The 14,711-nt window shown below is 45.2% G+C and overlaps 1 protein-coding gene across 1 annotated transcript in view; it reads left to right on the forward strand.

The window, feature by feature from the left end:
* Positions 1 to 11,428, forward strand: part of LOC120058159 (abl interactor 2-like) — a gene marked incomplete at its 5' end in the record, with an annotated part of 32,609 nt that extends 21,181 nt beyond the window's left edge. Inside the window, 2 exons of the mRNA XM_039006627.1 lie at positions 10,728 to 10,838; positions 11,225 to 11,428. Of these exons, the coding sequence (XP_038862555.1) occupies positions 10,728 to 10,838; positions 11,225 to 11,400 (287 nt within the window). The remainder of the gene's footprint in view (positions 1 to 10,727; positions 10,839 to 11,224) is intronic.
* Positions 11,429 to 14,711: the final 3,283 nt, after the last annotated feature.

Genomic DNA, 14,711 nt, shown 5'->3' on the forward strand with positions numbered 1-14,711 from the left:
ATCAGTTCTGTTATACTCACAGACAATATTTTGACAGTTTTGGAAACTTTAGAGTGTTTTCCATCCTACTCTGTCAGTTATATGCATATTCTAGTATCTGGACCTGAGAAATAAGGCAGCTTACATGGGGAACGTTATTCTTCCAAACATAAAAATTCTGCCCCCTAGCTTCAAGAGGATAATGCTTCTCAAAGATGCCCTCTGGTGGTCAAACTAGCATTAACGTAAAAAATGTGTTTCTAGAAGTGTGTTAGGGTGTAGATCTGTGTTTCTAGAAGTGTATTAGGGTGTAGATCTGTGTTTCTAGAAGTGTGTTAGGATGTAGATCTGTGTTTCTAGAAGTGTGTTAGTGTAGATCTGTGTTTCTAGAAGTGTGTTAGGGTGTAGATCTTTGTTTCTAGAAGTGTGTTAGGGTGTAGATCTGTGTTTCTAGAAGTGTGTTAGGGTGTAGATCTGTGTTTCTAGAAGTGTGTTAGGGTGTAGATCTGTGTTTCTAGAAGTGTGTTAGGATGTAGATCTGTGTTTCTAGAAGTGTGTTAGGGTGTAGATCTGTGTTTCTAGAAGTGTGTTAGGGTGTAGATCTGTGTTTCTAGAAGTGTGTTGGGGTGTAGATCTGTGTTTCTAGAAGTGTGTTGGGGTGTAGATCTGTGTTTCTAGAAGTGTGTTGGGGTGTAGATCTGTGTTTCTAGAAGTGTGTTGGGGTGTAGATCTGTGTTTCTAGAAGTGTGTTGGGGTGTAGATCTGTGTTTCTAGAAGTGTGTTGGGGTGTAGATCTGTGTTTCTAGAAGTGTGTTAGGGTGTAGATCTGTGTTTCTAGAAGTGTGTTAGGGTGTAGATCTGTGTTTCTAGAAGTGTGTTGGGGTGTAGATCTGTGTTTCTAGAAGTGTGTTGGGGTGTAGATCTGTGTTTCTAGAAGTGTGTTGGGGTGTAGATCTGTGTTTCTAGAAGTGTGTTGGGGTGTAGATCTGTGTTTCTAGAAGTGTGTTGGGGTGTAGATCTGTGTTTCTAGAAGTGTATTAGGGTGTAGATCTGTGTTTCTAGAAGTGTGTTGGGGTGTAGATCTGTGTTTCTAGAAGTGTGTTGGGGTGTAGATCTGTGTTTCTAGAAGTGTGTTGGGGTGTAGATCTGTGTTTCTAGAAGTGTGTTGGGGTGTAGATCTGTGTTTCTAGAAGTGTGTTGGGGTGTAGATCTGTGTTTCTAGAAGTGTGTTAGGGTGTAGATCTGTGTTTCTACAAGTGTGTTAGGATGTAGATCTGTGTTTCTAGAAGTGTGTTGGGGTGTAGATCTGTGTTTCTAGAAGTGTGTTGGGGTGTAGATCTGTGTTTCTAGAAGTGTGTTGGGGTGTAGATCTGTGTTTCTAGAAGTGTGTTGGGGTGTAGATCTGTGTTTCTAGAAGTGTGTTGGGGTGTAGATCTGTGTTTCTAGAAGTGTGTTAGGGTGTAGATCTGTGTTTCTAGAAGTGTGTTAGGGTGTAGATCTGTGTTTCTAGAAGTGTGTTAGGGTGTAGATCTGTGTTTCTAGAAGTGTGTTAGGGTGTAGATCTGTGTTTCTAGAAGTGTGTTAGGGTGTAGATCTGTGTTTCTAGAAGTGTGTTAGGGTGTAGATCTGTGTTTCTAGAAGTGTTTTGGGATGTAGATCTGTGTTTCTAGAAGTGTGTTGGGATGTAGATCTGTGTTTCTAGAAGTGTGTTGGGGTGTAGATCTGTGTTTCTAGAAGTGTGTTAGGGTGTAGATCTGTGTTAGGGTGTAGATCTGTGTTTCTAGAAGTGTGTTAGGGTGTAGGTCTGTGTTTCTAGAAGTGTGTTAGGGTGTAGATCTGTGTTAGGATGTAGATCTGTGTTTCTAGAAGTGTGTTGGGGTGTAGATCTGTGTTTCTAGAAGTGTGTTGGGGTGTAGATCTGTGTTTCTAGAAGTGTGTTAGGGTGTAGATCTGTGTTTCTAGAAGTGTGTTAGGGTGTAGGTCTGTGTTTCTAGAAGTGTGTTGGGGTGTAGATCTGTGTTTCTAGAAGTGTGTTAGGGTGTAGATCTGTGTTTCTAGAAGTGTGTTGGGGTGTAGATCTGTGTTTCTAGAAGTGTGTTGGGGTGTAGATCTGTGTTTCTAGAAGTGTGTTGGGGTGTAGATCTGTGTTTCTAGAAGTGTGTTGGGGTGTAGATCTGTGTTTCTAGAAGTGTGTTGGGGTGTAGATCTGTGTTTCTAGAAGTGTGTTAGGGTGTAGATCTGTGTTTCTAGAAGTGTGTTGGGGTGTAGATCTGTGTTTCTAGAAGTGTGTTAGGGTGTAGATCTGTGTTTCTAGAAGTGTGTTAGGGTGTAGGTCTGTGTTTCTAGAAGTGTGTTGGGGTGTAGATCTGTGTTTCTAGAAGTGTGTTAGGGTGTAGATCTGTGTTTCTAGAAGTGTGTTGGGGTGTAGATCTGTGTTTCTAGAAGTGTGTTGGGGTGTAGATCTGTGTTTCTAGAAGTGTGTTGGGGTGTAGATCTGTGTTTCTAGAAGTGTGTTGGGGTGTAGATCTGTGTTTCTAGAAGTGTGTTGGGGTGTAGATCTGTGTTTCTAGAAGTGTGTTAGGGTGTAGATCTGTGTTTCTAGAAGTGTGTTGGGGTGTAGATCTGTGTTTCTAGAAGTGTGTTGGGGTGTAGATCTGTGTTTCTAGAAGTGTGTTGGGGTGTAGATCTGTGTTTCTAGAAGTGTGTTAGGGTGTAGATCTGTGTTTCTAGAAGTGTGTTAGGGTGTAGATCTGTGTTTCTAGAAGTGTGTTAGGATGTAGATCTGTGTTTCTAGAAGTGTGTTAGGATGTAGATCTGTGTTTCTAGAAGTGTGTTAGGGTGTAGATCTGTGTTTCTAGAAGTGTGTTAGGGTGTAGATCTGTGTTAGGATGTAGATCTGTGTTTCTAGAAGTGTGTTGGGGTGTACATCTGTGTTTCTAGAAGTGTGTTAGGGTGTAGATCTGTGTTTCTAGAAGTGTGTTAGGGTGTAGATCTGTGTTTCTAGAAGTGTGTTAGGGTGTAGATCTGTGTTTCTAGAAGTGTGTTAGGGTGTAGATCTGTGTTTCTAGAAGTGTGTTGGGGTGTAGATCTGTGTTTCTAGAAGTGTGTTAGGGTGTAGATCTGTGTTTCTAGAAGTGTGTTAGGGTGTAGATCTGTGTTTCTAGAAGTGTGTTAGGATGTAGATCTGTGTTTCTAGAAGTGTGTTAGGGTGTAGATCTGTGTTTCTAGAAGTGTGTTAGGGTGTAGATCTGTGTTTCTAGAAGTGTGTTAGGGTGTAGATCTGTGTTAGGATGTAGATCTGTGTTTCTAGAAGTGTGTTGGGGTGTACATCTGTGTTTCTAGAAGTGTGTTAGGGTGTAGATCTGTGTTTCTAGAAGTGTGTTAGGGTGTAGATCTGTGTTTCTAGAAGTGTGTTAGGGTGTAGATCTGTGTTTCTAGAAGTGTGTTAGGGTGTAGATCTGTGTTTCTAGAAGTGTGTTGTGGTGTAGATATGTGTTTCTAGAAGTGTGTTAGGGTGTAGATCTGTGTTTCTAGAAGTGTGTTAGGGTGTAGATCTGTGTTTCTAGAAGTGTGTTAGGGTGTAGATCTGTGTTTCTAGAAGTGTGTTAGGGTGTAGATCTGTGTTTCTAGAAGTGTGTTAGGATGTAGATCTGTGTTTCTAGAAGTGTGTTAGGATGTAGATCTGTGTTTCTAGAAGTGTGTTAGGGTGTAGATCTGTGTTTCTAGAAGTGTGTTAGGGTGTAGATCTGTGTTTCTAGAAGTGTGGTAGGGTGTAGATCTGTGTTTGTTGAAGTGTTTTGGGGTGTAGATCTGTGTTAGGATGTAGATCTGTGTTTCTAGAAGTGTGTTAGGATGTAGATCTGTGTTTCTAGAAGTGTGTTAGGGTGTAGATCTGTGTTTCTAGAAGTGTTTTGGGGTGTAGATCTGTGTTAGGATGTAGATCTGTGTTTCTAGAAGTGTGTTGGGGTGTAGATCTGTGTTTCTAGAAGTGTGTTAGGGTGTAGATCTTTGTTTCTAGAAGTGTTTTGGGGTGTAGATCTGTGTTTCTAGAAGTGTGTTGGGGTATAGATCTGTGTTTCTAGAAGTGTGTTAGGGTGTAGATCTGTGTTTCTAGAAGTGTGTTAGGGTGTAGATCTGTGTTTCTAGAAGTGTGTTAGGGTGTAGATCTGTGTTTCTAGAAGTGTGTTAGGGTGTAGATCTGTGTTTCTAGAAGTGTTTTGGGATGTAGATCTGTGTTTCTAGAAGTGTGTTGGGATGTAGATCTGTGTTTCTAGAAGTGTGTTGGGGTGTAGATCTGTGTTTCTAGAAGTGTGTTAGGGTGTAGATCTGTATTAGGGTGTAGATCTGTGTTTCTAGAAGTGTGTTAGGGTGTAGGTCTGTGTTTCTAGAAGTGTGTTAGGGTGTAGATCTGTGTTAGGATGTAGATCTGTGTTTCTAGAAGTGTGTTGGGGTGTAGGTCTGTGTTTCTAGAAGTGTGTTGGGGTGTAGATATGTGTTTCTAGAAGTGTGTTAGGGTGTACATCTGTGTTTCTAGAAGTGTGTTAGGGTGTAGATCTGTGTTTCTAGAAGTGTGTTAGGGTGTAGATCTGTGTTTCTAGAAGTGTGTTAGGATGTAGATCTGTGTTTCTAGAAGTGTGTTAGGATGTAGATCTGTGTTTCTAGAAGTGTGTTAGGGTGTAGATCTGTGTTTCTAGAAGTGTGTTAGGGTGTAGATCTGTGTTTCTAGAAGTGTGTTGTGGTGTAGATATGTGTTTCTAGAAGTGTGTTAGGGTGTAGATATGTGTTTCTAGAAGTGTGTTAGGGTGTAGATCTGTGTTTCTAGAAGTGTGTTAGGGTGTAGATCTGTGTTTCTAGAAGTGTGTTAGGGTGTAGATCTGTGTTTCTAGAAGTGTGTTAGGGTGTAGATCTGTGTTTCTAGAAGTGTGTTAGGGTGTAGATCTGTGTTTCTAGAAGTGTGTTAGGATGTAGATCTGTGTTTCTAGAAGTGTGTTAGGATGTAGATCTGTGTTTCTAGAAGTGTGTTAGGGTGTAGATCTGTGTTTCTAGAAGTGTGTTAGGGTGTAGATCTGTGTTTCTAGAAGTGTGGTAGGGTGTAGATCTGTGTTTCTAGAAGTGTTTTGGGGTGTAGATCTGTGTTAGGATGTAGATCTGTGTTTCTAGAAGTGTGTTAGGATGTAGATCTGTGTTTCTAGAAGTGTGTTAGGGTGTAGATCTGTGTTTCTAGAAGTGTTTTGGGGTGTAGATCTGTGTTAGGATGTAGATCTGTGTTTCTAGAAGTGTGTTGGGGTGTAGATCTGTGTTTCTAGAAGTGTGTTAGGGTGTAGATCTTTGTTTCTAGAAGTGTTTTGGGGTGTAGATCTGTGTTTCTAGAAGTGTGTTGGGGTATAGATCTGTGTTTCTAGAAGTGTGTTAGGGTGTAGATCTGTGTTTCTAGAAGTGTGTTAGGATGTAGATCTGTGTTTCTAGAAGTGTGTTAGGATGTAGATCTGTGTTTCTAGAAGTGTGTTAGGGTTTAGATCTGTGTTTCTAGAAGTGTGTTAGGGTGTAGATCTGTGTTTCTAGAAGTGTTTTGGGGTGTAGATCTGTGTTAGGATGTAGATCTGTGTTTCTAGAAGTGTGTTAGGATGTAGATCTGTGTTTCTAGAAGTGTGTTAGGGTGTAGATCTGTGTTAGGATGTAGATCTGTGTTTCTAGAAGTGTGTTGGGGTGTAGATCTGTGTTAGGATGTAGATCTGTGTTTCTAGAAGTGTATTAGGGTGTAGATCTGTGTTTCTAGAAGTGTGTTGGGGTGTAGATCTGTGTTTCTAGAAGTGTGTTAGGGTGTAGATCTGTGTTTCTAGAAGTGTGTTAGGGTGTAGATCTGTGTTTCTAGAAGTGTGTTAGGGTGTAGATCTGTGTTTCTAGAAGTGTGGTAGGGTGTAGATCTGTGTTTCTAGAAGTGTTTTGGGGTGTAGATCTGTGTTAGGATGTAGATCTGTGTTTCTAGAAGTGTGTTAGGATGTAGATCTGTGTTTCTAGAAGTGTGTTAGGGTGTAGATCTGTGTTTCTAGAAGTGTTTTGGGGTGTAGATCTGTGTTAGGATGTAGATCTGTGTTTCTAGAAGTGTGTTGGGGTGTAGATCTGTGTTTCTAGAAGTGTGTTAGGGTGTAGATCTTTGTTTCTAGAAGTGTTTTGGGGTGTAGATCTGTGTTTCTAGAAGTGTGTTGGGGTATAGATCTGTGTTTCTAGAAGTGTGTTAGGGTGTAGATCTGTGTTTCTAGAAGTGTGTTAGGATGTAGATCTGTGTTTCTAGAAGTGTGTTAGGATGTAGATCTGTGTTTCTAGAAGTGTGTTAGGGTGTAGATCTGTGTTTCTAGAAGTGTGTTAGGGTGTAGATCTGTGTTTCTAGAAGTGTTTTGGGGTGTAGATCTGTGTTAGGATGTAGATCTGTGTTTCTAGAAGTGTGTTAGGATGTAGATCTGTGTTTCTAGAAGTGTGTTAGGGTGTAGATCTGTGTTAGGATGTAGATCTGTGTTTCTAGAAGTGTGTTGGGGTGTAGATCTGTGTTAGGATGTAGATCTGTGTTTCTAGAAGTGTATTAGGGTGTAGATCTGTGTTTCTAGAAGTGTGTTGGGGTGTAGATCTGTGTTTCTAGAAGTGTGTTAGGGTGTAGATCTGTGTTTCTAGAAGTGTGTTAGGGTGTAGATCTGTGTTTCTAGAAGTGTGTTAGGGTGTAGATCTGTGTTTCTAGAAGTGTTTTGGGGTGTAGATCTGTGTTAGGATGTAGATCTGTGTTTCTAGAAGTGTGTTAGGATGTAGATCTGTGTTTCTAGAAGTGTGTTAGGGTGTAGATCTGTGTTTCTAGAAGTGTGTTGGCGTGTAGATCTGTGTTTCTAGAAGTGTGTTAGGATGTAGATCTGTGTTTCTAGAAGTGTGTTAGGGTGTAGATCTGTGTTTCTAGAAGTGTTAGGGTGTAGATCTGTGTTTCTAGAAGTGTGTTAGGGTGTAGATCTGTGTTTCTAGAAGTGTTAGGGTGTAGATCTGTGTTTCTAGAAGTGTTAGGGTGTAGATCTGTGTTTCTAGAAGTGTTAGGGTGTAGATCTGTGTTTCTAGAAGTGTATTGGGGTGTAGATCTGTGTTTCTAGAAGTGTGTTTCAAACACAGAACTACACCCTAACACACTTCTAGTCAAATAGTCAAGATACAAGTTTGTCAGTAAATAGCTTTGCTAAAAGGTTTTAAGGGAACACTTTTGTCCTTAGAAAACTTTGCAGTAGATGGGTAGTTTAGACCCCTGTCTCCCTTCACTACTTGGAGTCACTGTAGAGTCTCTCATTTCTGCGTGCCTGCTCGTTTCTGACAGCCTTTTGTCTGCAGCTCACTAAAGTAACGGACGTCTTGTCTTGTTCTGTGTGTGTCTCTCTTTCCATTCATCATCTTGTCTTGTTCTCTGTGTGTCTCTCTTTCCATTCATCATCTTGTCTTGTTCTCTGTGTGTCTCTCTTTCCATTCATCATCTTGTCTTGTTCTGTGTGTGTCTCTCTTTCCATTCATCATCTTGTCTTGTTCTGTGTGTGTCTCTTTCCATTCATCATCTTGTCTTGTTCTGTGTCTCTCTTTCCATTCATCATCTTGTCTTGTTCTGTGTGTGTCTCTCTTTCCATTCATCATCTTGTCTTGTTCTGTGTGTGTCTCTCTTTCCATTCATCATCTTGTCTTGTTCTGTGTGTGTCTCTCTTTCCATTCATCATCTTGTCTTGTTCTGTGTGTCTCTCTTTCCATTCATCATCTTGTCTTGTTCTGTGTGTCTCTCTTTCCATTCATCATCTTGTCTTGTTCTGTGTGTCTCTCTTTCCATTCATCATCTTGTCTTGTTCTGTGTGTCTCTCTTTCCATTCATCATCTTGTCTTGTTCTGTGTGTGTCTCTTTCCCTTCATCATCTTGTCTTGTTCTGTGTGTCTCTCTTTCCATTCATCATCTTGTCTTGTTCTGTGTGTCTCTCTTTCCATTCATCATCTTGTCTTGTTCTGTGTGTCTCTCTTTCCATTCATCATCTTGTCTTGTTCTGTGTGTCTCTCTTTCCATTCATCATCTTGTCTTGTTCTGTGTGTGTCTCTTTCCATTCATCATCTTGTCTTGTTCTGTGTGTGTCTCTTTCCATTCATCATCTTGTCTTGTTCTGTGTGTCTCTCTTTCCATTCATCATCTTGTCTTGTTCTGTGTGTCTCTCTTTCCCTTCACCTCTGTCCTCTCCGTAGCGCTACGATACTGCACCTCTGTCCTCTCCGTAGCGCTACGATACTGCTCCTCTGTCCGTTCCGTAGCGCTACGATACTGCTCCTCTGTCCGTTCCGTAGCGCTACGATACTGCACCTCTGTCCGTTCCGTAGCGCTACGATACTGCACCTCTGTCCTCTCCGTAGCGCTACGATACTGCACCTCTGTCCGTTCCGTGGGGCTACGATACTGCACCTCTGTCCGTTCCGTGGCGCTACGATACTGCACCTCTGTCCGTTCCGTGGCGCTACGATACTGCACCTCTGTCCTCTCCGTGGCGCTACGATACTGCACCTCTGTCCTCTCCGTGGCGCTACGATACTGCACCTCTGTCCGTTCCGTGGCGCTACGATACTGCACCTCTGTCCGTTCCGTGGCGCTACGATACTGCACCTCTGTCCGTTCCGTAGCGCTACGATACTGCACCTCTGTCCTCTCCGTGGCGCTACGATACTGCACCTCTGTCCGTTCCGTGGCGCTACGATACTGCACCTCTGTCCGTTCCGTGGCGCTACGATACTGCACCTCTGTCCGTTCCGTAGCGCTACGATACTGCACCTCTGTCCTCTCCGTGGCGCTACGATACTGCACCTCTGTCCTCTCCGTAGCGCTACGATACTGCACCTCTGTCCGTTCCGTGGCGCTACGATACTGCACCTCTGTCCGTTCCGTAGCGCTACGATACTGCACCTCTGTCCTCCCCGTGGCGCTACGATACTGCACCTCTGTCCTCCCCGTGGCGCTACGATACTGCTCCTCTGTCCGTTCCGTAGCGCTACGATACTGCACCTCTGTCCTCTCCGTAGCGCTACGATACTGCACCTCTGTCCGTTCCGTAGCGCTACGATTCTGTCCTCTCCGTAGCGCTACGATACTGCACCTCTGTCCTCTCCGTAGCGCTACGATACTGCACCTCTGTCCGTTCCGTAGCGCTACGATACTGCACCTCTGTCCTCTCCGTAGCGCTACGATACTGCACCTCTGTCCGTTCCGTAGCGCTACGATTCTGTCCTCTCCGTAGCGCTACGATACTGCACCTCTGTCCTCTCCGTAGCGCTACGATACTGCACCTCTGTCCGTTCCGTGGCGCTACGATACTGCACCTCTGTCCTCTCCGTAGCGCTACGATACTGCACCTCTGTCCGTTCCGTAGCGCTACGATTCTGTCCTCTCCGTAGCGCTACGATACTGCACCTCTGTCCTCTCCGTAGCGCTACGATACTGCACCTCTGTCCGTTCCGTGGCGCTACGATACTGCACCTCTGTCCTCTCCGTAGCGCTACGATACTGCACCTCTGTCCTCTCCGTAGCGCTACGATACTGCACCTCTGTCCTCTCCGTAGCGCTACGATACTGCACCTCTGTCCGTTCCGTAGCGCTACGATACTGCACCTCTGTCCGTTCCGTGGCGCTACGATACTGCACCTCTGTCCTCTCCGTAGCGCTACGATACTGCACCTCTGTCCTCTCCGTGGCGCTACGATACTGCACCTCTGTCCTCTCCGTAGCGCTACGATACTGCACCTCTGTCCGTTCCGTAGCGCTACGATACTGCACCTCTGTCCTCTCCGTAGCGCTACGATACTGCACCTCTGTCCGTTCCGTAGCGCTACGATACTGCTCCTCTGTCCGTTCCGTAGCGCTACGATACTGCACCTCTGTCCGTTCCGTAGCGCTACGATACTGCACCTCTGTCCGTTCCGTGGCGCTACGATACTGCACCTCTGTCCGTTCCGTGGCGCTACGATACTGCACCTCTGTCCGTTCCGTGGCGCTACGATACTGCACCTCTGTCCTCCCCGTGGCGCTACGATACTGCACCTCTGTCCGTTCCGTAGCGCTACGATACTGCACCTCTGTCCTCTCCGTAGCGCTACGATACTGCACCTCTGTCCTCTCCGTAGCGCTACGATACTGCACCTCTGTCCGTTCCGTAGCGCTACGATACTGCACCTCTGTCCTCTCCGTAGCGCTACGATACTGCACCTCTGTCCGTTCCGTAGCGCTACGATACTGCACCTCTGTCCGTTCCGTAGCGCTACGATACTGCACCTCTGTCCGTTCCGTAGCGCTACGATACTGCACCTCTGTCCTCTCCGTGGCGCTACGATACTGCTCCTCTGTCCGTTCCGTAGCGCTACGATACTGCACCTCTGTCCGTTCCGTAGCGCTACGATACTGCACCTCTGTCCGTTCCGTAGCGCTACGATACTGCACTGCGCTCCTCTGTCTGTCCACGCTGAGGGCTCCATTTAAGATCTCAATGTCCTCTTGGTGTTCTACTACCGTTGTGTCCAGCGAGGCTTCTCTCTTTCCTATATTGAGAGCTCTATTGGAGATGTCCACGTTGTCCCCTTGTTGCTCCTCCATCCCATTCCTTCAGCATGGAGCCCTGTGCTACGACCTCCCCGTGCCTCAGATGCCGACAGACAGAGCATGGTGCAGTCAGAGTTGTCAGGTACTGATTTCCTGTCTGTCTCCTCTCCTCCAGTCTCAGATGCACCACCTCCTGCAGAGGAGGAGGCGTCGGCCGTGATGGAGTACAGTGACCCCTACGCCGAGGAGGACCCTCCCTGGGCGCCACACACCTACCTGGAGAAAGGTATGCTCTAGCTCCACCCCTAACCCTAGCTCCACCCCTAACCCTAGCTCCATCCCTAACCCTAGCTCCACCCCTAACCCTAGCTCCACCCCTAACCCTAGCTCCACCCCTAACCCTAGCCCCACTCCTAACCCTAGCTCCACCCCTAACCCTAGCTCCACCCCTAACCCTAGCTCCACCCCTAACCCTGCTCCAAGCCTTGTCCTTTCACTGGTGATCTATGACATCACTAGGTTGGTTCTCATATCAATTTGATAAATGGTTGATTAGTGCTTCAGACCTAATCCTGTTGGTGATCATGTTGACTCCTCTCTACGACCACGCAGCAGACGAGGAGCTGTCGTAACTGATAATACTGACTGATCTGTGCCTCGTCTCTCCTTCAGTTGTGGCCATTTACGACTACGCAGCAGACAAGGAGGATGAGCTGTCGTTCAACGAGGGCTGTATCATCTATGTGATCAAGAAGAACGATGATGACTGGTACGAGGGGACTATGAATGGTACCTCCGGGCTCTTCCCTGGTAACTACGTAGAATCCATCATGCACGACGCAGACTGAGGCCACTCCCCGCCAAGCCCCCCCCCCCCCCCCCGCACGACGCAGACTGAGGCCACTCCCCGCCAAGCCCCCCCCCCGCACGACGCAGACTGAGGCCACTCCCCGCCAAGCCCCCCCCCCCAGAGACACACTCTGAACCACAGCCCAGAACAGAACAGGGAGGAGATAGCTGTGTACCCGATGCATGGATAACATGTGTCTGTATATGGGGTGTACAGACTACCATGCAGACTAATTAGTGCATTGGGGTGTAAAAAGGAGACATTGAAGATGAAGATAATTGGGGGAGGAGACTTGGATTACTGACTCGGGAGAAGAGAAGTGGAGAATCAAGACTGAGCTTCTGCTCACTGTGGACTGAGATACACACTCAACAAGTAATAACTACCAATAACAATAATTTGTAAGACATATGAAGGATAAACTGTTTTAATAAAAAACCTCTTTTATTCCCTGTGTTTGGAAGGAAAGACGAGTGTAGGGATTATGCTAACTCCTCTATCCCGAGGAAAGGAAACGAGTGGTTGCCTGTGTAGGGGTTATGCTAACTCCTCCATCCCGAGGAAAGGAAACGAGTGGTTGCCTGTGTAGGGGTTATGCTAACTCCTCTATCCCGAGGAAAGGAAACGAGTGGTTGCCTGTGTAGGGGTTATGCTAACTCCTCTATCCCGAGGAAAGGAAACGAGTGGTTGCCTGTGTAGGGGTTATGCTAACTCCTCTATCCCGAGGAAAGGAAACGAGTGGTTGCCTGTGTAGGGGTTATGCTAACTCCTCTATCCCGAGGAAAGGAAACGAGTGGTTGCCTGTGTAGGGATTATGCTAACTCCTCTATCCCGAGGAAAGGAAACGAGTGGTTGCCTGTTGGGGTTGGCCGATATGTCTCGGATCTGTGAGTCTGGTCTGCAGGTGTAGAGCACATCACATTCCCTATGTAGTGCACTATTTAGGGAATAGGGTGCCATTTGAGACGCAAACATAGAATATTGGTACTTTCCCCCTTGTGGCAATGAAAACGATGGCCTTCCTGTCTCTGACAGTAGTGGAAGGCATCGGTCAACCCTGAACATTCTCTTCCCGTCTCTGACAGTAGTGGTAGGCATCGGTACATCTTTTCCTTATTTTGTGGTTCAGAATATTATATTGTGTACTAGTGGACCAGGCTGGTATGTTGTGTAGGGGGCGCTCCAGATGGTGTGTTGTGTAGGGAGTACACCATAGACTGCATGCTTCAATAGTAAAACAGTTCCGATTTTTCAGTTTGACATTTCACCCAGTTTTACTTTTGAGCTTTGCCTTCCATCAGATTTGGTTGTTTTATCATTTTTAGGGACATCCTTACATTTGAGTTTTTCCTGTGTTTTATATTATATTGTACAACAGATGATGACACTAACACTGTGTAAATGTGATCAGTGGTGATAGTTGCTGGTTGAAAATACAATCTACACAGAACCGTCTAATCAGTGGGTTTACATGGACAGAGTTTCAGAACCATCTAATCAGTGGGTTTACATGGACAGAGTTTCAGAACCATCTAATCAGTGGGTTTACATGGACAGAGTTTCAGGACCATCTAATCAGTGGGTTTACATGGACAGAGTTTCAGGACCATCTAATCAGTGGGTTTACATGGACAGAGTTTCAGTATGTTTACATGGACAGAGTTTCAGAACCATCTAATCAGTAGGTTTACATGGACAGAGTTTCAGGACCATCTAATCAGTGGGTTTACATGGACAGAGTTTCAGGACCATCTCATCAGTGGGTTTACATGGACAGAGTTTCAGAACCATCTAATCAGTGGGTTTACATGGACAGAGTTTCAGTAGGTTTACATGGACAGAGTTTCAGAACCGTCTAATCAGTGGGTTTACATGGACAGAGTTTCAGAACCATCTCATCAGTGGGTTTACATGGACAGAGTTTCAGGACCATCTCATCAGTAGGTTTACATGGACAGAGTTTCAGAACCATCTCATCAGTGGGTTTACATGGACAGAGTTTCAGGACCATCTCATCAGTAGGTTTACATGGACAGAGTTTCAGGACCATCTAATCAGTGGGTTTACATGGACAGAGTTTCAGGACCATCTAATCAGTGGGTTTACATGGACAGAGTTTCAGTAGGTTTACATGGACAGAGTTTCAGTAGGTTTACATGGACAGAGTTTCAGTAGGTTTACATGGACAGAGTTTCATGACCATCTAATCAGTGGGTTTACATGGACAGAGTTTCAGTAGGTTTACATGGACAGAGTTTCATGACCGTCTAATCAGTGGGTTTACATGGACAGAGTTTCAGGACCATCTAATCAGTAGGTTTACATGGACAGAGTTTCAGGACCATCTCATCAGTGGGTTTACATGGACAGAGTTTCAGGACCGTCTAATCAGTGGGTTTACATGGACAGAGTTTCAGTAGGTTTACATGGACAGAGTTTCAGAACCATCTAATCAGTAGGTTTACATGGACAGAGTTTCAGGACCATCTAATCAGTGGGTTTACATGGACAGAGTTTCAGAAACATCTAATCAGTGGGTTTACATGGACAGAGTTTCAGGACCATTTAATCAGTGGGTTTACATGGACAGAGTTTCAGGACCATCTAATCAGTGGGTTTACATGGACAGAGTTTCAGGACCATCTAATCAGTAGGTTTACATGGACAGAGTTTCAGGACCATCTAATCAGTGGGTTTACATGGACAGAGTTTCAGGACCATTTAATCAGTGGGTTTACATGGACAGAGTTTCAGGACCGTCTAATCAGTGGGTTTACATGGACAGAGTTTCAGGACCATCTCATCAGTGGGTTTACATGGACAGAGTTTCAGGACCATCTAATCAGTGGGTTTACATGGACAGAGTTTCAGGACCATCTAATCAGTGGGTTTACATGGACAGAGTTTCAGGACCATCTAATCAGTGGGTTTACATGGACAGAGTTTCAGGACCGTCTAATCAGTGGGTTTACATGGACAGAGTTTCAGAACCATCTAATCAGTGGGTTTACATGGACAGAGTTTCAGGACCATCTCATCAGTGGGTTTACATGGACAGAGTTTCAGAACCATCTAATCAGTGGGTTTACATGGACAGAGTTTCAGAACCATCTAATCAGTGGGTTTACATGGACAGAGTTTCAGGACCATCTAATCAGTGGGTTTACATGGACAGAGTTTCAGGACCGTCTAATCAGTGGGTTTACATGGACAGAGTTTCAGGACCATCTCATCAGTGGGTTTACATGGACAGAGTTTCAGGACCATCTAATCAGTGGGTTTACATGGACAGAGTTTCAGGACCATCTA

Source organism: Salvelinus namaycush, chromosome 13 (genome assembly GCF_016432855.1).
Source record: "Salvelinus namaycush isolate Seneca chromosome 13, SaNama_1.0, whole genome shotgun sequence".
Taxonomy (NCBI): Eukaryota; Metazoa; Chordata; class Actinopteri; order Salmoniformes; family Salmonidae; genus Salvelinus; species Salvelinus namaycush.